The sequence below is a fragment of the Polypterus senegalus genome, chromosome 1, assembly GCF_016835505.1.
Source record: "Polypterus senegalus isolate Bchr_013 chromosome 1, ASM1683550v1, whole genome shotgun sequence".
Classification (NCBI taxonomy): Eukaryota; Metazoa; Chordata; class Cladistia; order Polypteriformes; family Polypteridae; genus Polypterus; species Polypterus senegalus.
The window spans coordinates 188,049,700-188,076,644 of record NC_053154.1 but is presented as its reverse complement, the minus strand read 5'-3'; the positions used below and the strand labels follow the sequence as shown (position 1 = coordinate 188,076,644).

The following is a 26,945-nucleotide window of genomic DNA, read 5'->3' as shown; positions in this document are numbered from 1 at the left end:
GTGTGTGTGTATGTATATATATATATGTATTTGTGTGTATATATGTGTGTGTATGTATGTATGTGTGTATGTATATGTATGTGTATATATGTAGATATATATGTATGTATATATGTGTATATGTATAGATATGTATATATATATGTTTATGTGTGTGTGTGTAAAATATATATATATATATATATATATATATATGACAACAACACTCATCACTCACAACAGTGACAAAACAATTACATTGACAATCATGTTACGTTATTTTCAAAATGTTTCCTTTTCTTTTCATTGCTTCTTTAACACACTACTTCTCCACTGCAAGCCTTGGTATTTTGCTAGTATATATATATATATACAGTATATATATATATATATATATATATATATATATATATATATATACAGTATATACTGTATATATATATATATATATATATATATGTATGGTTGAATAGTTTTACTGCCAAATAATGCAAAGAGTACGGGACACATGTTTCGCTCTAATTCTGGGCTCATCAGGCATACACACTCGCTAGACCCCCACTCAGGGATCGAACCTCGGACGTCAGCATCGAAACCTCTTGCGTTGCGTCACGGCATGTGGTTTATTTCTTTGACAGTACCTAGATCGGGGTAGTTATCTACATACTGTCAAATAAATGAACCACACGCCGTGGCACAACGCAAGAGGCTTTGCCTCTAGCTCTGAAGTCCGAGGTTCGATTATATATATATAGTAGCCACATGGGGGTGCCATTGAGCCCCAAACCACAGTCACAGCAGCACCCAACACAATTCCACGTTCAAATAAATGATTTATATTTGATAAAACACCTACTTCACAAGGACAACACCAAAATACACTATTCACAGTTCTCCTTCCTCCTCCAAGAGTGCATTGCCCACTGCCTCCCTACTCCTGGTGGTGGGCTTTCTTTTAAAGTTAACCTGGGATCTGCTTCTGATCTCCTGTCCAACTAGTCTGGAGCACTTTTGAGTTGTGTGGAAACCAGAGCAGTTCTCCTCTGGCTGCTGTGTCTGGCAGTCCCTAAAGACCCTGTTAGGGCTGTGTCTCCAGACTCCAACTCTCATGCCACCCTGTGGGTGTCCTGGTTTAGCCCTGAGGAACACTGTCATCTGTCATGTGGGTGATTAAACTGCTCCCGGTATATCCGTTCTCTCTGTCTTTCTGTTGTGGTCTCTTGGCCCTCCCTCCTTTATCCTGGCCAGGATGCCTGTCCTCTCTATTACCTAGTATATACATATTTATATATATATATATAAATGATATGGTGATATTATGGAGAATAATGGATAAAGAAAGTGAAAACAGCACAAAGTAAAAAGTGAAAAGTCTTAATAAGATTGACCATTATATGTTTACGCCTTCTCATGAACTTTGGCTAATGCCCTAATAGAAAATTTGAAAGGCCTTCAAGTAGCTGAGCATGTTCACCAGTTGCTGTAAAGAAAGCTAATGGAGAATGACATATGCTGAAAACATTTTAGAGATAATAAATATAATGTACTATAGGTGAAATTTCCTCTTTTTTAAAGTATTGTAGGATGTCATTTTTACTCTGCGGTTAGTTAGGCTGTGAATTCTTCCAGTTAAGGCTTCTTTATGTTGCTAAGGCTGAATGAAGATTTATAGTAATCTTGAGACCATCTAATTAGTTAGTTCCTCCCATTCCTATTGATGGCCTCCACCTGGCCCTGCCATATGTACATTGTGTGATGTGCCTTTCCCTCGTTGCTGGTGTGGGTTTAGATTTTGGCTTCTTGTTGTTCCTGCAGCAATATTATTTTTAGGGATGGTAGTGTTGGCCCCATGTGCCAAACCTTCTTGTCCTTTCACAACTGCACAACTGGGCTTGGGACCAGCTTTGGTGAACTTAAGAAAATCTCGTAGGGGAAAATTTTAGCCCAGCTGGGTTTAAATAGAGTACACAGTCATAACATGTTGCTGTGCGAGACAGTGCCTGAAAGTATTTCTTCCAAGTTGGCTGTAGTCTGCAGGAAATTTTTCACAATCTTAGTCTAAGGACTCATGCGTGAGATGAACAGTTTTAAGCTGGATGTAATCATGTCTAATGTGTTCCATCTAGGGCTAACTTTCATCCATTGTCTGAGAATCTAATTGAAAAGTCCACCCTGTAGTGCAGTTTGTTATTGTTTAGTGATGTATTATAGTCTCAAGATAGCTTCCTTTATCAATATTAATAGTATATATTAGAGCCTCCAGAATAGATAAGGGAGAGAGGTTAGGAAAGTGAGGAGAATTGCCTGTATAGAAATCGGATGTCTCTGGCTTGCATATAAAGGAAAAAGTGTTTTCATGACAATTATATTTATGATGAAGTTATTCAAGTGATGCCAATATGTTATGAATGTACAAGTCTCTATGGGCCACAACACATACAGTAGTACTTCCCATATATTACATATAATGTATTTTAAGGAGAGCCTGGAAATAGGATTAGGGACAAAGAATCAGCATTATGACCCATAAGTCTCACCTCTGGTGTCCTTGTTCCCTGGCCCAATTCTCAGTGGCAGGTTCTAAGGGTTCATTTACCAACGATGCCTAAAAGTGACCCTTAAACCCTACTAGCCCCACAATGACACAACACCCAGATGATTCTTGAGAGCAGAGAGAATTTTAGGATACAATACTATTGAAAATTTCTTTCTTTTGTTTATTAAAGCCCTTGGCCGATTACACTATTGAAGTATGTAATTACACGAGTATATAGAATAAGGTAAAGTACCCTAAATATTATGTATTCAATTAAAAAGAAGGATGAAAAAGTGTTTCTCCTCACACTATCAGTCGCTTGTGAGCTATTAAAAATGTTTTTCTCAGTTCTCAGGTTCTCAGCACAGACATGGAGGGTATGTTCTCTTTTCCTCTTTTATTGAATAGTTAATCTTTTATTTATGCTGTGCCTTTGGATCTCTTAGCAGATATTTTCACTGAACAATTTTGTCATTTAATACATTTGCATCAATATGTGCTGTTCAACTCTGTTAGCCTTTTGAGTGGAAATTGCTTGTAACATTAGTGAGAACATCCTGTATTATGCAAGTCATCCCTAAGTAAAACTCATTATTTACTAATAAGAAATCTAAAGTGGCTCTGTGTGTGAGTGATACGAAGTGTGTGTGTGTGTGTTGGGCATGTAATTTTCCGGTGCCCCTTCCAGGATTTCTTCTTGCCCTGTGCCCAGTGCCACGGGGCAGGCTTTGGTTTGCTATGATCTATCATTCGATCAAGTCAGTGACGTGCACAGACTTTTTGGTGGGCAGTGGTTCACAAAGGGGAGAAGGGGCACATTATGAGATAGGATTTTTTACATTTTAAATTCCAGGGAAAAATTAGTGCTTACCTTTATTTCTGTGTTATTAATGTCATTAGAAATTTGGATACAACATCAAGGGCATTTTGATAATTACAGTCTTGGCAAAATATTTGTCTGTGACTGCTGATTATACCAGATTATCAGAAAAGTACCTACACCTGCTTTACTGCACATATACTTTATTTTTTTAAATATAAAGATGAAAGAGAAAATAAAGGAACTGAGATATAGCTGCATGAAATACCAAATGGACCTTAAAGCAATAGTTCATATCATAGCATATCACTGAAATGCTATGCATTGTGGTGGATGGCCGGGTCCAGTGCCCGGCCGGGATGCCCCTTTGATGTGTATGCAGGGGGAGCAGCCCTGGATGGTGCAGTACCTCTCCCTGGACACTGGATGGCCACCCCCCCCTGGTTTGAAGCAGTGCCTTAGTCTCTCGCAGGGCTTCATGGGAGATGGAGTTCTCCTCTGCCCTGATGGGATCTGGGGTGGCTGCCAGGTAGCACGGTATGGGTCCCTGAGCCCACCTGGATGAATCTTCAGCCCCACCCAGGAGTGCAACCAGAAACAGGTGATTAAGCACCTGGAGCACTTCCGGGTGGGCCATAAAAGGAGCCAGCAACCACCACTCAAGGGCCAGAGTCAGGAGGAGGAGGACTAAGCTTGTGGAGGAATGGTGGTAGAAGTGAGGAGTGTGGTTCTATACCTTCTGTGCTTTGAGTTTGTGCTTGGGACTGTGTTGTGGCTGCAGGACACAGGGAAAACGTGTCCTCCAGCTGAAGAAAATAAAACTTTATTTATTTTTATACATGACTCCCGTGTCCAATCTGTGTTGGGTCAGGCACCTATATAGCGCCTTTTTGTTACAACATAAATACTTTAATTTTATGCTATAGGATTTTTAACTTTAAGGCAGAGTAAACATAATGTGTGGGAACACCACCTTTTTGTAGTTCTACAGAATGAACAATTTTCTGTTGCCACATTTGTTCTTTATTCGTGGAATTTTAGAAGTGCATTATATATTAAACAGTTAAGCCAAGACGAGTCTTCTGTCGCTATGAACTTTATCAAATATGTCTACTAGTTCTCTAAGTCCAAGCTGCGTGTGTCTGACTATCATTAATGGAAAGAAAATATCATAAGTAATAGCAGGCCTCATCTGTAATTATACTTTACTGCTTTATATTAACAAGAACTTTTATAGTCTTGTCAGCATGCCAGAGTCTTTGCATCTCACTGTCCTGATTCCTAAAAGAAATCAATAAAAAGCTCCTGAACTAAGTCAACAATATCCACATAATTCGTCGTAATGGACAGCCGTGCACATTATGAATTGCCTGTTGTTTCATCTACTTGCCAAGCAAAAAATAAAAAAACAAAAACAAAAGGACCTTACCCTTGATCTCCTACAGAACTTCAGCTTTAGTAGCAACACAAAAATCATATTGTGAGGACTGTGACATCCCAGAATTTTGGACAACGCAGATAAAATGAGCTGTCAAGATATGAGCAGACTTTGAAAACACTTCTATAGAGTTGCATTAATGGTCAGAATTTCCACTCTCATCATGTCCTCTGGTCTCAGATTCCTGATGTTTCATATAGTTGACATCGGAGGACAGCCCTGTTCTTTCTCTTTTCATTGTGTTTTGCCACTTGACATCTTACAACTTCGATGTGAACCACTCTTACCCTGCCAGATATTCTCAGTAGTACACATTCACTTAAATTAGGTGTTTTTTCATCCTTTTAAGAAAGGAAAATCTTTTTTGTTTTTAATGTCTCGAAAAAACTCATGGCTCCGAAAAGGATGGCTCTCTTTAATGTTGATAGAATTCAAACTAAAAAAAAGGAAGGAAAGATCACCCTGTTTTAACATCAGTTTCATAATAAATATGGCTGCTTAGCCGTGTATTTATCACAGCGAGACTCACATGAACACCACTCCTCTTAAATGTTCCTTTGAATTTTGATGTCTTTATTAAACATGTTCAAGGGTGCCAAACCAGCTCTTGGCCCCATGAAACTGCCACTACATCTCGGCTTTATCACCAGGCATGCCCGCACAGTGTCACAGTTTTAGCACCAGTGAACCAGTCAATATGTTAGTGTATCACAAATGAAGGGCTTCTTCTTGTGCTTCAACTTCTAAACCAAATTTTGGCATTTGTCTAATCTACTTTTTAATTTTCAGCCATCTCACTATTTAAAACTAAAAGAATAGGATTTCTCCAGATTCCTGTCCACAGTGCACGTCTTTCCAGTCCAGCCATAGCCCACTGACTGCCACTCCGAGAGTCCCAGCTGAAAAGAGGATTACTTACAAATTACAAAATGTAGTTTTATAAATTAAAAAAGCAGCAATACACTAACCTTACTTGAACAATTTCAACAGCTGTGTCCTTTACAAATCCACTGAGCTTCTAGGAGTTCAGACCCCAAATTGAAAGCATTTCAATCATTAATTTACAAGAACAGCCAATCAGATACATTTAGTATCAACGATTGGTAGTTTCCTTCAGGAACTAATTAATGATGATGTGTATGAAGGCCTGCTGACCAAGGAACGTTCACAGATTTCTTGTATTTCTTAAAGCGAGAAATTATTCCTAATGAGAAAGAAGGACACTTGGGCCAATGAGGGGATTGAGCAGGGGCTTGAGCCACCATGACCACCCCTTTGTGCACATCCCTGGATCAAGTATGTGTAGGGATGCTATTTCAATTCTGTTAAAACACATCAATGCCTTTGGTAACAATTTGTTTCTTTATACATATTGCTTTACATTCCCTTCTCTAAGTAATGCGTTTTTTTCCAGAATTGCTTATCCTCATTCTGTCCTGCTGTGACTTTCCTATTTTTAGATAGATCATGTGAGTTAAACAAAATACTGTAGCAAGCAAGTTCAAGAGGTTACCCAGTGCTTCTCTCAGAATGCCCGTCTGCATTTATTTTTAATTTGGTTCCAGTCCTTTGATTTCATTTGGTAGACCAATTCTTGACTAGCACCTTGCTACCCCTTGCCTCGTTTTTGGACTTTGGTGATCCACATGTGTACCCTAGGCTGAAGTAGACATTATGCTGAGCACAGTGGCCAGCAGGCTGACACTGAGTCCCCTGCTTCACATGTCTCATTGATGATGCTAAGCTCTTTGTGAAGATTACTCTAGTCTTATTCAATGTCAGTACTTACTTCAGTGGCATCAGTGTGTGGATATCTGGCAAATTACTACACATGAATGTGAACACAACTGAACTTGGTATTGTCAAATATCCAGGTCAGTTAGAGAAACTTGAATCCTCAGTAGATCTCATTCCATACACACATTTGCCAATTGTCAGTGGTTATCTGTTTCAGTGGGATTCAACTTGATACCTGCATCAGCTATAGCAATTGAAACATATTTTTCCTACCTATGTAAACAGTCATCCTCCAATATAGAACCACAATGTCCCACCTTCGTCCTATTTCATGTGTATTATTTTAAATTATTTTGAATGACCAGTCTTTAGGGAGTATCATTAGATCACAGATTCAAAAAGCTGCTGCCAAAGTTCACACATAGTCTAAGCGCAATGATCATGTCAGCCCTCCAATGTCCTGACCGCTTTTCTGATCTCTGCTACTGACTTTCAGCTGTGTTACTGTCTTTGTTACTTGTCTGATACCATTCTGCAATGAGATTGTCTGATGCCATCCTTCTCACTATTTATACAAGTCCTGTGCAGTGCTAATTTAGCCTAGGTGCTCAAGAACTCTGCTCTTTAGTCTACTTGTGAAGCCTCATGAATTCTAAGCTAACTTTAACATGCAAAATTCAAAACATGCCTAAATGCGAAAATTTTGTAACTTAAATTCCATAATGAATTATTTTTTTTTAAAGCTGTATAAATGTTTTTTGGGTAAAGTTTTCAATTAGCGATAATCGTCCCTTGGATAAACCTAATTGGCTATGATACTGTCACTGTGCAAAGCTATAATATATGCAAGCATGTCCAACGTACAGGGAAAACTTAGGAACTGGTGTCAGGATTGGCACTACAGCCACCCTATAAACACCCTCACACTTTTGCAGTGTGGTGCTGAGGTGTCACCCACTGCACTCGGGTCCCAATCCAGGTGGTTCACTGGGTGGGGGAACGCACTTTCAGCACATGCTCCCAACCTCTGTTTATAAATGTTCAGATGAGAACATACTATTTCGCCAGTGTAGTTTCATGTTTACTATTCATCTGACATATGGCAGAATATAACAGAGCTGATATTTGATGGTCTCCAACATGCTGTTACTTAGTCTCATAAAATTCATAATTCTCAGTTTGAAAAACAAAGATGAAGAATTCATTTTATAGTAACAGCTGACATCTTCTTCACTAAAACCCATCATAACTCTGTGCAGTCTGCTCCTAATTTCTGCTTGCTTAGGTGGAAAAAATTCAACCCTTTCCATCTTTCCTCATAGCTCATATCCCTCAGCCCTAGAATCAGCCTAATTACTCTAATTGCTCTTCTCTGGACTTTCTCAAGTTTGACGATATCTTTTTTTAATAATATGAACACCATAACTACACTCAGTTTTCCAGATGTGTCTTCAAAAGAGTGTTATACAGCTAAGAACACCCCATTGATTTGTTCTGAACATAGCAGCTCTGTAACATTCTATTTGCCCTCTTAGTTTCTTATGCCCACTTGGATGTGGACAGTGAAATGTTCTGCACAACTCTTTAGTCCTTCTCGTAGAGTGTATTTAAAAGTGTCAGACACCCCATTGTGTAATGATTATTTCACTTCCTAGATGCAAGATGTTGCATAAAACTGATCTGCCACTTATCTGCTCAAGTCTGAATTCTGCCCAGGGCTACCTGTATTTTACAGATGCTGGGTTATCTACTTCCATCAAGTTTAGAGTTGTCTGCAAGCTTAATCAGGTTAATACCAATTTACATATATTAAGTAAAGGGTTTCTGTATTGGCATATTTACTGTAGAAACTACATGGATGTTCAGTTATGGGCTGCAGTAGAAAATCATCATTGATAAATTGATTGGCACAGCATTGCTCCTGGACAGAATTTGGGAAGTAGTGTAATATAAGGCACATGTAGGCATGTAGAGAGTGGCACAGAGTGCTACATGTATACCTAAATTTACCCAAATGGCTACAGGGAGGCACTTGTGTGTAGGCATGTGATCGTCTGTGGTGTTGGAGCCAATGTATAAAGGCCAGGTCTTCCTAGAATATCATTTCTGTTATATCCCTAAATTTTGCTTCATTTACTAGACTAATATTTCCTAAATTGCACATTTTTGGAGCATTGCAAACAATATTTATAAATATTTTTAATCTCTTAATATACATGGTTTGCATGTTGGCATAGATATGGCTTTTCTCCCAAGTCCCAAAGATGCTCAGGTTTATTTAAATGGGAACACTAAATAGTCCCCAAGAGAATGAGAAAGGGTGTGTGTCAGAGTGCCCTTTGATGGACTGGCATCCCTTCCAGGGGAGATTCCTAATTTACTTATAATGCTACTGTGTAAGTTGTCCACACTTGCAGTCCTAAGTTGGATTAAGCAAGTTTGAACATGGTTGGATGGGTAGTTATTATTATCTATTTAATTAGGCATGTAAGTTTATCCATTTAAATGTCTGATTTTGTATTTTGTTCTTTTTGTACCTCTGGAATTTTTTAGGAGTCCTAAGGCTATTTTCTGAGAACAGTGTTGTACTTGAACGCATTTATATAAACAAATGTTGTTTTGAAGCTGTGCTCATGTTTAAGGATGCTTGTGTGTCTCTCCATTTTGTTATATTATTATATTTATTATATTATCCTGTGATGAGTATATCCATCAAGTCTGTTTATTCCAATTTAGGAGCCTATTTGGAGCAAGGAAGGGAACAACACTGTGACTGTACCCCAATCCATTGCAGGCACACTTATTTGCATACAACACCATGTTGTATCAGCACAGTTTGGAGTCATTGGTCAAACTTGCCTGCACTGTCATGTAGTGTAGAATACAGTAACTTTGAGAAAATTAGTCAGGAAAATCAACTAATTTGAATCAAAACAGAACTGACTCTGTGTTTGTGTGTGCATGCCCATTGGAGCGCAGGATACAATGAGTGTGCAAGTGGGCACAGCCTAGAAGTTGCTGGTTAGATCAGTATAACCCTCTCCTTGCTGTCTTCTAGGTGACATGTCGAGTGTGGTGAACTGTCCCTATTCCAGTGATGCTCAGGTAGTGGAGCTGGTGAAGCGTGTTTATGGCCTTGTCCCATCTACGGTCAAGCCCTTGCCCAGCTATTTGGATCAGAATTTCCACCTGGAGGTTGCTGGCTTAGGAGACTTTGTGCTGAAGATCATTAACTATTTGGAGGGTCGTAATCCAGAGGTGCTTGAAGGCATGCTGAGTGCCATGATGAAGCTAAATGAGAAAGGGCTGCCCACTCCAGTCCCCCAGACCTCCTTGGATGGGAAGCGTGTCTCTGTGGAGTCCATTGGTATGTCAAGGTCAGGAATTGGCCGAACCTGTCTTTCCTTCTCCGTCATTGAAATGGCAGACAGTGACATGTCTACTTGGATTGTCTCTATATGTCATGTCCAGTGGGTTTTATGCTGATAGAATTTGCTGGTTGGCCTGGGCTTTTAGTCAAATGTTACTGTGTCCCTGCATTTCAACTAACCTTTGGTCCAACTCTCTTCTGGCAGAGTACAGCTCTAACTCTCATCAGCACATGGTGGTAATGCTTACATACCTGCAAGGAACACCCATTGCAAAGATCAAGTCTAGCCCTCAGCTCTTGTATGAAATTGGAAGGATGGCAGCAAGAGTGGACAGTGTCCTGACAGAGGTACAGACCTCCCTGGTTTCTTGTTGCTGTTTTTTTGTGGTGTCAAGCTGGTTATTGTTCAGGGCAGAACTACATACTACCAATTCAGTCTCTTTCTCTCACCAGCTGGACAGCTCTTATGTGAAGGCCCTGAGCCGTAATGATTTCATTTGGAACCTCACCAATGTCCCACTGCTGGAGCAATACCTGTGGCACATCAAGGACAACACATTGAGGGAGGTGGTGGCCGCTGTTATCCAGCAATTTAAGGAGAGGATAGAGCCTAATTTGCCAGGTTTTCGTAAATGTGAGGCACTGAGGCTTTGAGATTTGGACTACAGCAGATATGTGGGAGATTTTCTCCCAAGATCAGGCTGGACGCGTTGCACTATAACATGACCCACTAGTGCCTTTACACTAGTACTGACCATGCTGTTTTATTTATTTATTGTTGCAGGTGTCAATCATGGGGACCTGAATGACCACAACATCTTAGTGATGCCTGAGGAGGATGGTTTAGATAAGCCTGTGTATAAAATCTCAGGGATCCTGGACTTTGGTGACATGAGCTATGGTTTCTATGTGTTTGAGGTTGCCATAGTTATCATGTACATGATGATTGAGAGTCCAGAGCCCCTAAATGTTGGAAGTCCTGTTCTTGCAGGCTATGAGAGTATGATACCACTGAATGCTGCTGAGAGGGATGCCTTATACCTTCTGGTTCTTTGCCGCTTCTGTCAGTCCTTAGTGATGGCCAGCTACAATGTGGTTCTACATCCAGAAAATGAGGAGTATCTGATGATTACTGCTCGCTCGGGCTGGAGACTCCTGTTGCAACTTTGGAAAATGGGAAAGGAGGCTGCAGAGGAGTTGTGGTTTCGGCCACATAAGGCAGACATCTGAATGGACAGCCTTCCAAAATACCTGAAACACATCTGAATCTCTTGCTCCCGATTTTAGCTAATGGCTGTCTTTCCTGGTAATTCCAGATAAAATAAGGAGTTATAAAATGTGTCCCGATTTACATTCTTGGGAAGCCAGTTACTTAGTCTTAATATTGTGAGGGCTCTTATTAAGCACAATAGCATCCTGAGGGGTGACACCACTCAATGTCCTGACGAAGTGATATGACTCTGGGCAAGTCAGCAGCTTCAGGTGTTGACATTTAAGTGTTTAAATTATGATATCATCTGCCCAGTGAGATGACATCACTGCCTGAGGGCATAAACTTACAAAATGTGTCTACATTCTTACAGCAACAAAAGGCAACTATTGAGGACACAGATCTGATCTGAGTGATTGTGCAAGTAAATCACTCCGGACAGGTCACTGTCATTGAGAGATAATATCACCACTCGACTGATGAGTGTACACATACAGTAGGTGGCATCATTTCTCATTGCTACTTGTTGTCTTCATGGGTCACGTTGCTTAACGGGTGAAGGGTGCCATCATTGAGCATGAAATCATCCTTGGGAGTTATCTTTCTGAACAGGTCACTGTTCAAGCATCATCACATAGAGCTGTTCATTGATCAGAATGGATCAGTGTCCACAAGATATCCAACACAACAGATGGGTATCCTCTGATGGTGACACCATCGCATGGAACACATATGATATCACTTATCATGTAAATGACCTCAAGTGGTAAAGGAGATGGATGAGCTCATGAGGAACTCAGTCACATATTTAATGGTTAGGTGTGATATGATGGTGGACAATGACAGGGTATTATGGAAAGGCGAGGAACAAAGGCCCAATAAGAGGTCACTTTTGTGGGCAAACCTTGCTACTTACGTGACAAGTCTTAGTTGCTGTCAGCTGAAGCAGGTGGTAGCTTGTTAAGCTTCCTGGCGCCCACATGCCCGTTGTTTTTAGGAAGTGGGCCTTCATTAAGGCAGCAGCTGTTGCTATGGACCCCCAATGGCAGCACTGCTAATGGAATCTAGGCAGCAGCTCAAAAAATGAGTCACGTGGCTCCTGGCATTTTTCAGCTTGGATTGCCCATTTCATTAGTGAGCACTGTGGTAGACAGATAGAAGAGAAACAGTCCATAGAGGTGACATGTCTGACAACGCTTTGAGCTTCCAGAGGAAAAGAAGCTGAGAATAACAGATTGTAGTGAAGCAGCTCCCACTTCAGCATTGTTGTGAGGCTGTACATGAAGGAGATGTGTAGTGTCATGCTAAGGAGTCTTAAGGCGAATATGTGGCAGTACAATAAACCAAAGCTGAGTGACAGACAGTGTCCTGTCCCAGGATCTCTATGTCCATAGCCTGTCTCTGACTTATGTCTTGCCTAGGATCCCCAGATTCCTGCAGGAGAGAGGAGTATTGCATTTTACCCCATCCTCCCCACCAACCATGCATGCTGAAATTTGAAGCGGCATACTCTCGGTGTGGTCTGCAGGGAGGGGCTCCTCACTGAGATTTGGCCTCTGCACTGGTGGCTCTAACCTGTATACCAGTACTTAGTAATCTGACAGGCAGCCTGTTCAATATATTGGGGGTTGTCTCCTGTATGTGTGGGAGTGTTAGCTAAGCTCAGTACTGGCAGTCAATGTGGTATACATTGATATACATGTGGTATCTGTTCTACACATGGAAGGCATCTCCTTCATGTTGCTTTTATTTTTGTAACTTTTAGGTCTGTTGTTTCTTTGCAGGATCTGAGCCTGCAAAACTGCTTGACTCCACAAGGGGTCACTGGAGTTCCATCAGAACAATGCCTCTCTTCCTGCTTTCTAAGAAGCACGAAGCCCTTAATGTAATTACAAGCTAAACAAAAGAATAAATCTGTCACTTTGTTAAGGATGGAATACCAGCCAGATGAAGAAGACCCCAAAAACAAAATTGTGGGATTCCATCTAGATATGACATAGCCTAGAAAAGTGCACACAGTGGTGGTCTAATGTGGGCGTACCTAAAGACAAATTATAGCAGTGACACAGGGGAAATTCCAAAAAAAAACCTGAATGCTAGGTGGTCAGAGGAAATGCCAAAGCACCAGGTAAGCAGACATTTAGATTTTAGGTCCTGCAGTGCTACTATTGGCATGAGGACCCTTTGAATAAAGCCTTTTTATTGTACGGGACTCCTTAGTGATGTGTTTTACCCTGGGGGGTACAAATCCAAAAAAGACCCTGGGATGGTGGGGCTGAAACTGCTGGGGTTAGCATTTTTGTATTTGTGGCCTTGTTTTTGGAGACTTTGTATAAATAGCCCACCAGCATTGTGGGGTACTGTTTTGTACAGTATTTGGGAACGTGCAATAAGGTCCCCTTTTAGCTTGGGGGCAGGCAGATATTAAGTGATTTCATATCCCGAGTCTGCTTTCAAGGGGATTGGTGTTGTCTGGCCTTTGCTACAATCTGTTGGGTGACCCTGGCTGACTCCCGGAAACCCTCTTTGTTTGGCGCCTGTTGTACTGTGGGTTCATCTTTCATCAAAGTATGAGTTGCCAGGACAGAAGTGCCCACGCCCATCAGGGGTCATGGTGGATCTTGGCCTTGTCTGAGTGGATGTTTTGTTCAGACACAGATCCCGTTAATATAACCCCCCACCCCCAAAGTCTCGAGACCAAGTTCATGTGAAGTCCTTCTGTATTGTCTTGTCCCAGTTTCATTGGAATTGAGTTTCACACTTCTCCAGAGCTGGGCAGGCTCTTGTCCAGCTGGCAGTTCACACAGATGACAACTGAAAGGCCTCTGACCCTTCCACATTCTGGTAGCCTTTTACGGATGTAGCCATCTTCTACAGAGATAATTCCCGGGCGGCACTTTACAAGGAGCAGGATTTTCTCTTGCCGGCTTATGAATGAATCTGCCGCTCAAGGTGAAGACGCTGCTGGCTGGGCACTGTGCCAGTACGGCAGACACTCTGCTGTGATGCTGCCCCTGCTGAGCCCCTCATTTGGATGGCAAACAAGCCTGACAGTGAGAGCAGGAAAATCCCGTTGGCATCAATTGATACAAAGAGAGTCTGTTTGGCAGGGATCACAGGCCCCGAACAGTTATGGTGAATGAAACTTGAGAGAGGCCGACAGATATACAGAAAGCCAGCGTGACAACTCCGTGGGTGTCGGACGCCATAACAGATACTCAGAAAAGCCCAGAGTGACCCCTCTTGAGACGTCTAGAATAACAGTGCTTCTGCACCTGAAATATACCCAGTATGACATGGGGGGGTGTTATGATAGCCAAGTATTTTACACTGTCGCTGAATCAAATTCTTTTAATGGTCCTGACTAGTATGTATGGTGTGCACCCCCCATCCCACCCATGTTGACTTCACAAAGACATTTGGGGTTTGACGATTGGCGATTCTGAAGTGGCCTGGTAAGAATGACAGTTGAAAAGCCTGCTCCCTGTAACGGACTGGATCCTAGTCCTGCTTGGATAGGTTCAGTATCCCCATGACTCTGCTGTCCCAACGAAAAACAATGGCTGAATAGAGTGACTCCACTAAAGGAAAGAAGGGGCCAATGGCTTACAGAACACCATGTCATGTCTTCCCCCACCACAATCTCAGCTGCTGCCATGTCCAACATGGTGAGTCGCAGAAGTGCTGCTGTCCAGTCTGAACAGCAGCGGCCCCACACATTTGTCTCTCTTTAGCGCCACCCCTCCCCTTCCCTCCCAGGGGACAGCAGTTTTGTTTGCTCAACTCCTTAAAGCTGCTGACGACCCAGTGTGCTCAGAGCTGTCTCTCTCGTCCTCTGGCCGTTTTCATCACCTAATAAATTCTAATGAGCCGTTTGCCCGGAAGGAGGAAGCAGCCTGAGACAATGGTCCGAGATTCCAGGGGTCATCACATCAGGGGAGAACGCCAAGTGCTTCCTGAGAGCTGTCTTCCAATCGGTCACTTGATACCAATCACTGTGACTACCATCATAGGCTGAGCGGTGGCAGGAAGCCAAGGCTCTGGCAGTCATAGATGCCTGTGTCATGACAGGAGCCATGTTGGTGTCGGTTAAAAACATTCAGGAATTCACAAATGGTGTTCTTCATGGAAAAATAAGGAAAGGATGAATCCAGAAAGGGGCTAAAGGGTTTGGATGGGTTAGCTTCAACAGCCTGGGGTGCCAGCCTCTGTTTTTTTTTCTCAGTGGGGGTCTAGGTCAGACAACTGCAGATGTAAAAGAAAAAAAATGAAAGATTACACTATTGAAATGCATGCTAGTGGTTCAGGCATTGAACTTCAGCCCCTGAGGTTGTGGGTTCAAATGTGGCTACTGATCCTGTGTGACCACGAGCAAATCACTTCATCTGCCTGTGCTCCATTTGGAGGAATAAACAAAAGAAATGCAACCTGTATCTCCAATGTTGTAAGTCAGCATATATAAAGGCATCAGTCAAATAGGAAATCAATAAATTGCAGTCTAATAGATCAGGCAGTATGAGGTGTGTGCTAATTCTCTCATCAGCTAGCTTGGTCCTAATGGCTTGACAATTGACCTTGCATGTTGAGTCTAGTGGAAAAAAATAAAAGGTTAGATAGATGGGAGTGGATCAGTTGAGAAAGACTGAAAAGGGTTGCCATTGACCCTATATCCCAATTTCAGTTGGCACTTCACGGACCCCAGTTCCGAGTCTGCACTGATTGGTGTCTACTCTGATTATTGCATTTTCACTAGTTGATCTTGGATGCTTACAACATCTCAGTGCTAAAGTCGGCCTGGATTCTGAGCTACACTCCATATTTCTGTCAGGCCCTCTGTTTTTCTTCAACTTCTTATAAACATTCAGAATCCAAGTGTCATCTGCTTTTTTGGAGGAGTGTGTGCACTGAGGCGGCACATTCTCACGCTGCAGGCAACCTGGCGCCTCTTCATCTCACATATGGGGTTTGGCACACTGGGCTCAAGGGAAGATGGCACTTCAGATTTATAGAACTGCTAGTCAAACTGCTGAGCACTTGGTGCTTCGGGCTACTGTGAGACGGAAACCTAAAACTAGTGGTAGGCTGGCAAAGTAGTGAGTGTCTGGCACCTTAGATGAGTGGGAACTTGGCACCTCAAACTACTGGCAGCCTAGCTCCCTTGAACATTAGCAAACTGGCACAGCCCACTAGTTAGGGCCTGGCACATCAAACCAGTGCTAATATGTCTCTTCAAATCATTGGGAACCTGGCACCTCAAACTGGTAGGAATGTGGAACTTCAGAACAGCGCGAGATGAGAATCTCAACAGTTAGGAGCCTTGCATGTTAGAGTAACACGGGATGCTAACATCTAGTGCATTAAAAATATGAACAGAACAGGCCAATCAGCAAAGCTTTCAGTGCCACAAGGAAGAATCTGTGCTAGGCATAAGGTAGGAAACAACACCAGATAGGGTGCCAGGCTTTTGCAGGGTTCTCTGATGCACACACTGGGTTTATTTAGAATTGCCAGTCATCCACATTTGGGGAGACATGCAAACTCCATACAGACAACAACTGAACATGGCATTTGAACAAGAACACTGTATCTGAGAGGTGGCAGTGCTACCCACCGTGCCCCCCAGAAGCAATTGGAATTATCAAGGCCGGATTGATAGAAGCTTTTACTTTAAAATAAATTAGTTAGCTAGAACATGGGCACAAATTGAACCAGTAAGAAGATGAATTTCACACTCACTTCAGAAAGGTTTTCTTTACACAGGAAGAACAGATTCCTATGTGAATTTGGCAAGCAGCACCTAGTAGGTGGTAAGGCCCTGTGGTAGAACTGTGTGAGCCAAAGCCTACCCTGGAAGCACTGAAGGCAAGGCAGGAATGAGCATGAAGTGCTAGATGAATGGGGACTGATGAGCTACAAAACGAACCCCCTTATTGATTGTAACTGTTTTCAGGTCTTTAAGCAAAATCAAATATTAGAGGAAGGGCACCTAAATCAAATCAAGTTTTAACTTATGTTTTCTGTCGAGTGAACAAAATTATATAGCACTTTGTGAAAAAGAAAACACACCCTAGTCAAATGAATGTTATATTTGAACATGGACTGGCTTGATTACAGCCAGCACTGCTCAATATAAACCTCATTTATTTGCACTCTTACAATATGACAGAGGAATTTGGGGGGGGTTGGGGGGGGTGGTTAAATACTTTTTCACAGCACTACTTATCTTAAATTTTCATCAAGCTATCATCAAGTTTAGACCTGAAGGTCCCAAAAGTACTTCTACCTACTATGCTCCCTGGCATCTTATCCTGTGTATCTGTGGTTCTCCAAGCAAAAAAAAATCTTTCTAACATTGGTACAAAATTTACTCTCATTCGGTTTCTACGGTATTTTTGCCCATGTTCTAGCTGAAGAATTTCTTTAAAAGTAATAGCAGCAATAAATCCTAATTATTTCCTTCATAATTTTAAATACCTCTGCATGGTACAGTGGCCAGCATTGCTACTTCACAGACCTATTGTTCTGTGTTGAAATCCTGCATCTAGTTGTTCGTGTAGAGTTTGAATGTTCTCTCTGTATGCTCTCTGTGGATTTTTTTTCCATGGTTCCAAAAATGTGGTGTTTGGCTGATTAGCAATTCCAAACTGGCAGTGTGTGTGTGTGTGTGTGTGTGTGTGTGAGTGAGCCCTGTGAAGCTGCTTCGTGCCTTGTGCCCAGTGCTTTCACAACTCACAGATTTGAACAGCTAATGTTATTTGGAACTCTTCTATCAGGTCTTCTTGGTCTTCTAGACATGAGGAACTCCTTCAGTCTTTGCTCATATCTCGCAGTCCTAGAATCAGTCTAGTCACTCTTCCTTAGACTTCTCTAGCACTGTTGTATCACTTTTGTAATGTGCAGACCAAACTGCAACTAATATTCAAGGTGTGTGTCTGACACATAGCCAGCATTTACAGTGAGCCTTGTAACCTGATATCCTCTCTGCACATCACTTGGAGGTGGATGGGGACGAGTCTGCTATAACTCCTGAGGTCTTCTCATGAAGTCAAATTCTGAAGTTCCAATAAGGCTTCATGCTTGAACTGCCTACAAGTACGAATTTCCATTTATTCACAATACATTTGCATTTACATTAAATTACTTACATCAAATTTACATTTATTTGAATTAAAACACATCTAACATGAGCCTAGCCTTATCTGAATTGTGTCCCGTGATTCTACTGCTACTTCACTGTTATCTTCAGATTTAATCAACTTGTTAATTACATTTTTTCTATAAACTATAAAGAGCAGCCGCCCGGCTCTGTACTTTGCAAGGTCTTATTTTTAGAATACAGAATTCAGAAAACATTCCTCCCACCACAGCATTTTATTTTTCTGTGTTGAAGGCAGTTCTTCTCCCATCTGCCCACTGCACCCTGAATCCTTGTTTCTTCACTTCTGATGGTTACATCTCTTATCAAAAGCGTTATTAATATCATGATAAATGCTTGGGTGGCACAGAGATTGGCACTGCTGTTTCACAGCTTCAAAGTCCTGGATTCAAATCCTGGCCCAGTATTTGTCAGATTGGTCTTTACAAATTCTCCCTCTATCCACGTGGGTCTTCTTTCAGGTACTCTGACATCCTTAAGACGGCAAACTCGCCGGTTGTGGATGTGCCAGGATATGAACTGGAATTCTGGTCAGGAATGCTTAGCACACTACACCTGATGTTGCTAAGATATGCTCTGCGTCCAGACCCCAAACAGGATGAAACTTGTTCAATAAATTATGGACAATTGAGTGTCCTGTGCTACTATCAGAAGTTAATATAACCCAAAGATTCTCTTCAACTTTGGTTATGTCCCCCACCTTTTCTAGAGTGATTTTTTCAGAAGAGTAAGAATTAAGCATTTCTACTGTTTTCTTATCAGTATCCTCTTTATTCTTAGTGCACTTCAGCTCTCCCTTGGCTTCCATCTCACCACTAAAATACTGACAGAATCGGATGGTCTTCTCCATCTTCTCTTTTGTCTTATTCTCTATATACAAATTACCCTAATCTCATAACATTCTCGTAATCCAATTCAGGGTCTTAGTGGGCAACAACTTATCCTGGCAGCACTGGGCACAAGATGGGAATCAAGGTTCCAGCCTATCACATGGTACACTTTTTGTGTTTTTCCTTGGTTTCTATTTATGTTCTGTTTTCTGTTTGTTTGTTTTAATTTCAAATTGCTTTTTTTGTGTTTTGTTTGTTAGATTTGTTTAGAATTTGCATTCTATATCTTTAAATGTGCTGTCATCCCATGTGCTTTGTGGGTGGTGCCCCAGGTGGTGGAGGAGGAGGAGACCCACAAGTGGACTATTGATTTTAATTTTGGAGTTTAAAAGTAAGTATTGTTATTTGTTGATTTTTTTCCTTGTTTTTCATAGACTGTTTTATGCCTGTGCCTGTGGGGTTTGTTCAACAGATTGACTTTTAGGCAAGTCCTTTCTGCCTTACTTCTCCTCATTTTTTACACCTGTAGTTAGCAGTAAAGGGATGGCTGAGCTGAGTATCTTCTAGGCCAGGCCTGCTTCATAGATCTTTAGGAGGCTTTACACCCCACTTTTGTCATTTTCGTATCTCCAGATAAGAACACAATAAAAAGATATGACAAAATGTTCAAAACAGCAAAAAGGGATTTCCCAAAAAGAACAATCTAATGAGAACAAGTTCAGATTTTTCCTAAACCAAAGAAATAAGAAAAATAAAACTTGTATCTAGTCTTGCTAAGATGCAGCTTAAAAATATTCAGAAATTCAGACAAGACCTCAACTATGTTTTATAACGGGAATGCAAATATGTTACATGTGATGTATCATGGAAACACAACACATTAGGAACCATAAGTGTGCCAGCTATCACACAAAATAGCAGCAAAAATGGCAAAGTAACGATAAAGAGTAAAAACATTAAAATTACAAAACAGCAATGCTCGCTGTACCGTGTTGTCCTCACATATTGTGATTATTCTCAATATTGTTAGCAGGCAGGTGTCCCTGTTGAGACTGGAGTGCACTCCAAATATATTTGCGGAGGCTGTAAAAGACCCACAACTAGGCCTCACCCCAGGAAACCAGGCCCCACAGTTCACAGGCAAACTTTGACCTGTACAGGCCTAAAATGGGTCCCTGACTTTACAAAACAACTTAAATATCCCAAAATATATTATGAATACTCTTCAAGGGAGAGGAACTGTAAAAGGCTAAAAGTATTTGCCTAAAAGGGTAATCCAGAGCAAACAAGTCCCAATATGTAACCCAATAATCAAAACAAGAAGAGAAGTGAAAGGTTGTAAGGTAGGTTGGGAACATGCACTAATACAGCATGTTGCCACGTGCACCACAGAAAATGAGCTCTATGAGCTTCAAGGAACCAGTGAAGGAACAACTTCCAAGCGTAAGAATATGAAGGATGAGGGTGGTACTTCAGTAATGACATAAGGAAGACCCTGTGTCTTGGTGTTCCATCCACAAAATACATGGAATACACTCAAATGAAATGACATAGGAAATAATTAAACTGTTATGATTAGGAGTCCCAAACATAATAAATGGAAGTGAGGCCGCCTTAAAGGACCATAAAGGCAGCACCAAAACCTAAACAACCTGCCCAAGAAAACACCCTAAACGCAACTAACCTCAAAACTGCTACCTGTATTCTTCTGGCCTCACAGACTTCACAAATTGGACGCAGAATGAAATAACCAGTAAAGTCCCAAAATATAACAAAAGCCCCACCAGAAGAAGAATGACAATAAACCATCAGTTTTGTTTGAACAGGGCCAACAAGCTTTGGAAATTAAGGATTTATTAGAATAAACTCAAAAATATGAGTAAAATGCTCAAAAGAGGAAAAAATGCAAAGAGGAATTGCCTAAAAGGCAGTCCTAAGCAAACAGGTCCAAATCCACAATCCAGAAGAGAAAATGAAGGACAGAAGTAAAATGAAATGAAAGAGGACTGGACAACCCAACATAAACAGCAATACTTACAAAGCACCTTCACAGTGTTTGGCTTCTGAGCCAGGACTGCTCTGGTTAAATCGTCGGGGAAGGGGTAGGGGTGGGGGATTTGGGTTGCGGGGATGGGGAATGGATCAGGAGTGGTGATGTTGCAGAGGCCCTGCCTCCTCGGATCCATCCAAAAAGCACAAGAAATGTATGTACATAATTGCAGAAAATGCATAAAAATATGCCAATAATAGTAATGATTCAAAAATAACAATAAAACACAAACACATGTAAACACATAACATAAACAACATTTAAATAACACAGTAATAACTATATATATATATATATATATATATATATATATATATATATATATATATATATATATATATATATATATATATAAATATATATATATAAATGTGAAACACATGAGAAATAATAATTGAAAGACAACACAAATATAAAAAAAAAAACAAAAAACATAAACCTGGGCAATTACTCTACCTAAACAATGACATTCTAGTCTTTTATTTTTTCTTTTCTCCTTTCTGATCCACTCTCACTCACACTTTGTTACTCTTCTACTTATAATTTTTGGTATGAAACTTATCGCCATTTATATGAAGAAATTCTGGTGTAAATGTGGCCTCTCATACTTTTAGTAACTAAACACACAAACATGACACTTAAGCCTGGAGCCCGTCTCAGGCCAATGAAAACCTGACCTTTAACAACCATAGACCCTAGAACTTAGAGGAGCCTGGCGTTTCTCTCTATGGCGAGTAAACAAGTCACTTTCATAGTGCGTGGTGTGTACTGGGAATTGATGCCCTCACACTAATTAGAAACTGGCACCTTGAATTCACAAAGCCTGGCAGTTCTGTCACAGAAAACTGTTAATCTGGTAGTTTAGATTCCAAAAAGTTTGGCCCATCAGACTAATGGTAACCAGTTGCTTCTCAGCAGAGGGAATGTGTAGCTTTGACTAAAGAGGGCACCTCAGATTTGTAAAAGCGTGGCATGTCTGCTTCAGATCACATTTATATTGCAGTCGTATGAAGGAATGACGGGTTGAAGGGCAAGATGAGTGTTGGGATGGCAATCTGGCTTTACCGTTTACTTGAAAAAACAAAATTAAACAGCACTTGATGGCACGAGTACAAACAAAAACATTGCCCTCTGGTGTTCTAGCAAATAAAGACACTGCCTATCAAGGCTGCTCTCTAGTTATTTCACTGAGATTGCAGGAACTCCATCTTCTCTGCCCTTTTGACACATATTTAACTGTGAAATGGTAAGATTCAGGGCAATTACTAAGAGAGCCAGAGAGCTGCTGAATTGTGGCTGTCAAATGAAAACCCCATTAACAAACACTTGGATATGAACCCAGTATATGCGGGCTTAAAAAGAAGAACATCCAAATGATAAAAAATACTTTAAGACCAAGAACCTCTGAACCCAACCTTACTAATCCACCTCTCTTACACCCACTTACGCCCTTCCTCAGTTGCTATATATTACCTTTGATTCCTTTGTATGTAATCATATTTCTCTAATGATGATACCTGATAGGTGTTGAAAGCTCAGAAATAAAAGACCGTTTTAAGATATATAATTCATTTTCTCTCTTTGTGGATTTCTAAATATACAGTTTATATATATTGTGGAAACCAGGGGTGCCCCTGCTGCCCCAACCCTGACACAGACAGGCAGAGACATGAGTTCCAGCACAGCACATGTTTATTTACAAGTGAGGTAGTGCTTTTCCCTCACAACCCACAACAGCACAGTACAAAGAACACCAAATATACAGTCCTTTCTGTCTTCTTTTCCTCTTCTTTTTGCCTCCACTTCTGCACGGTCAAGCTTTGTCCCTTTTTCTCCCGACTCTGGCTCCATGAATGGAGCGAGGCGGCTTCTTTTATTTCACACCTGGGAGTAGTTCCAGGTGTGATGGAAACCCAGAGTAGGGTTTTATAGCTCCCCCTGGTGGCCCCCACAGAACCTAACAGGGCTGTTCCAAACTCCAACTGCCAGCGTGCCCTGTGGGAATCTGTGGTGCCACAGTTGCCCACTAGTGTCCCTGGAAAGGTAGTGCCTTGTGGATGCTCTCTTCCTTGGTCCTTCCATCCAGCCGGTGTCCCAGCTGGGTAATGGCCATGGCTGCTTGTCACAGTGCCCTTCCCTCAGCTGAGCCTTATAGGGTGAAGCGTCCTGTCCTACGAGAGTTGCTGTTCTTTAGGATGGCGGGTCAATCTTGTCTGGTCCACAGCTCATTCCTGAAATGAAAAGACAAGAAAGGGACTGGGAGGTGCTGCACTGACGCCATCTCCAGGCATCTGTTGGCATCTTACTGGGACAACGCTTCCACCCATGTCCCAGATGGTGACACTTGTATTACTGTTACTCCTCTCCTCATGTCCACGCCCTGTGGTCATGGAAGCAGTGTGGGAAGCCCTGCTCCACCTCACGCCCAACTGAGGTTGGCTTGTCTCTCTGCCCCCTCTGTAGTATACAGAGAGATCTCATGCTGTCTGCACCCTTTTAGACTCTGGGCGCCGGCACATACAATCTTGTCCCTTTCATGCACCCTAGTTGTTTCTGCCCCCACCGCACAATTGGTCATCATACCACGATCAACTGTTGGAATCCCTGCTACTCAACTCTGTTCAGAACCATCCGAGGTCAATTGGCTAGAGGTTTATTTATGGTGCAGGTAACACTCACCTTACAGCTGTCACTGCGTGGGTGGAGAGTCCTGCACCAAGCCTCTTTAAGCACTCCTGTGTCGTCTTCAGGGACACGCTCTTCCACCCGATGCTGGCTCCACGAATGGAGTGAGGTGACTCCTTTTATGTTACAAATATGTTACACCTGGGAGTACTCCAAGTGGCTCTTCAGGATTAACTGGAACTATTCCCAGGTGTGATGGAAACCCAAAATAGGGTTCTACAACTACCCCTGGCACCCCTCATGGACCCCAACAAGGTTGTGCCAGACTCCAACTCCCAGAGTGCTATGCGGGAATCTGTGGCGCCACACCTGCCCCGGAGGGCTGTCCTCTAGTGACCTTGGGGAAAGTAGTGCCTTGTGGATGCTCTCTGCCCTGGTCCTTCCATCTAGTTAGCATCCCGGCTGGGTAATGGCCACCCATCACGATATATATACCTGGTGAAGACATGTTGCATGTTTATTAGCCCATTTGCAGCAGACACATGTTCTAATGCTTTTTACATTTTGTGGAAATGAGATGCATAATATTTATATTTTTGTGCTGTGTTGATTTAAGAATATAGAACTTTTGAGATACCGCTTATAGGTGAATAAAATCTGAAGATTTAATCTGAAACAGGAATGCAGAGCCCCAAATGGAAAGGCTAGCTTTGAGATTGATTTTGCGTTTGCCAGTAGTTTGACATTGCTGGGCTATGCAAGTGTCTTAATAAAGAATGTTTGCAATATGTATACTGCTGAAAAAGAAAGGAAAGGTCTGATGGCTGATGGGAGTTATGCAATTGCAAAAGCATATGCTTGTATAGTGCCATGACAATAGATTGTATGAGCTTTATGCTCAGGTTAAGTAACTTGTAAGTGTGTTTGTAAGAAGATATAAAATAAGCGATTGAGTCTTTTTCATGTTAGTGTGACTTTAATCTTTTTTGTATTTAGGTATGTTTTAATGATCAGATTGGTCTGGACTGATGAGTAATAAGAGCATTGACAATTTATCAGTTGTCTGATTTTAGCATAATGGAACTATTACTTTTTACAAGGTAAATGACTTGCTGTCAGATCCCATTTATACAATAGAATATATAGAATAGAATATATATATATATATATATATATATATATATATATATATATATATATATATATATATATATATATATATATATATATATATATATATGTGGCACTTGTGCCCAAGGGAATCCTGGTGCTTTGAGCAAAAGACAGGAAAGTAAGAAAGCTGGGTTGTGGGTGATCAGAATTCAGAGGAATGAAAGGTGGCAGAAGGGCATCGCCATGGCAACAGCTAAAGGAGGCATGTCTGATCCAATGTTTTGTTATATAGCTGAGGAGACCCTCAGGTGAGGTCATCCTGAGTGTTGAAGGGTCTGGTAAATGCCAATGGTGGCTGTGCATTTAGAAACTGCACTCTGGAGTGGGCACTGTTGGTCAGAGAGTGAGGGCAGTGCCCACCTTTCAGGGTTTTTACTTGGATGCATTTGGTTACTGTAAGTTTGGAAAACTTTGCTGGAAGTGGGTGCACAGATGAACATAGACTGGAAGTTAGTAGCATGAATGGCTTTACTTTCCCATTCCTTCACTCTGACTCAATATTGGAGGCACAAAGAGGTCTTGGAGACAGAAGCCGGCACGGTCACAAGCTACCAACCTTCCTCTTTCTGTCCTGTAGCGGAAGCACCTGGAACACATTATCTCCAAGCTTGATGCAGCCTAGCGGAGTAAGTGGACAGGCACAGCCTCCTCGAATGAACACTACTGGTGAGGCATCTGAGCATCTGGGTGCTTAGAGGTGCTTGAAGTGCAGACTACTAACTATATTTCTTTCCCACCTATTTCCCAAAAAAGCACAAATCATGTAAAGGCTTCTCTCAAAGACCAGGGACAACAGCAAAAAAACACATGAAGCTGAAGCAATTTTTGACAATAATGATTATTAAAAGTTTAGACAATAATGACTTTTAATTGACTGTAAACTGATATATACAAAAATGCAAAACACAACTTGGTAGCAGAGCCTACTCCAACTTTGTTGACGTTTACCTCCCAAGTCCCCTGCAGGTGGCGCTATTTAAATTAATTTGTTCTTGAATGGCATGCAACTGTCACTGAGGCAATTATAATACCTTTAAAATACAATAATACAAGAGGATCAGCCTCACCTGAAACTTTAATAGACATACTCCATGTAAAAAGATCATTTATAACCAAAGTCTGAGTGAACACGTGTGACTGACTTCTCAAGCCATCTTTTTTAACTGAGAACCTTTTATAGTGAGTGCAGCCCTCTAGAAATCTACAGAGTGCTGATAGGAGATATTAAGATTATTATTTTATATAGCACCTTTCACAGAATGCACAATCCCCTGAACATGTGTAATGTAGAATCAGACATGTCTGTTCTTTGAATATTTGTATAGCTCCTTATAATCAGAACCTAGTGTTGCACTGTTTGGTGAAAATTTCCAACGCAGGGAAGTCATGAGTACCAACAGCTTCCTCCAAGCCTCCATGCAGGCTTCCTCTCTTGGAACAAGTCTGTGTGCCATTAAGAAGGAAAAAGAGCTGTGAGGGAAACTGCATGCCTCACTTGACTTTCAAGGCGTGCAGTCTGAAGTGCGGTCAGCGAACACTGAAAATAATCACCTGCTCTAACTGACTGACCTAAGGGAAGACGAGCCAGGAGGGTGGCTAACAACACTTAATAGTAATGTCCTTTTACAGCCCAAGGTGGAGGAGTATCAATTGAGCATATCCATGTCTGTTCCTGTCCTGCCATCACCAGAACTCTCAAAATTGGGGCAAGGAGTATAAATTCCAGTCAGAGAGTCTCAGTTAACAGAGGAGGAAGAAGGAGAGGTTGCAATCTGCAGAAGAACGCAGAGGGTGAACTGTGGATCACTGGCACAGGAGCTCTGGAGGGGCCTTCATCTGGCTCTCATTGGCGCACAGGCATCCACTGCAAACACCTGATACTTGGCCTTGCCTGTGGCCATGAAGGAATATCAGATCAAGCTGGGCTGCTCGTCCTGAAGTACTTGTGAAATATGCAGAGAGCGGATCAAGTCTGGGATGTTATTCAATCCACAAATTAAAAAAAATGTGTCTACTGGAAA

At 41.5% G+C, this 26,945-nt stretch overlaps 1 protein-coding gene and 1 pseudogene across 2 annotated transcripts in view; one reads left to right on the top strand and one right to left on the bottom strand.

The window, feature by feature from the left end:
- The window catches only part of hykk.2 (hydroxylysine kinase, tandem duplicate 2), a 39,760-nt gene extending 28,490 nt beyond the window's left edge, over positions 1-11,270 (top strand). For both annotated transcript variants that reach the window (XM_039764605.1, XM_039764613.1), the window contains exons 2-5: positions 9,569-9,877; positions 10,086-10,228; positions 10,334-10,514; positions 10,665-11,270. In XM_039764605.1, the coding sequence (XP_039620539.1) occupies positions 9,569-9,877; positions 10,086-10,228; positions 10,334-10,514; positions 10,665-11,110 (1,079 nt within the window). In that variant the 3' untranslated portion in view covers positions 11,111-11,270. The remainder of the gene's footprint in view (positions 1-9,568; positions 9,878-10,085; positions 10,229-10,333; positions 10,515-10,664) is intronic.
- On the bottom strand, positions 7,218-7,346 carry LOC120520032 (annotated as a pseudogene).
- Positions 11,271-26,945: the final 15,675 nt, after the last annotated feature.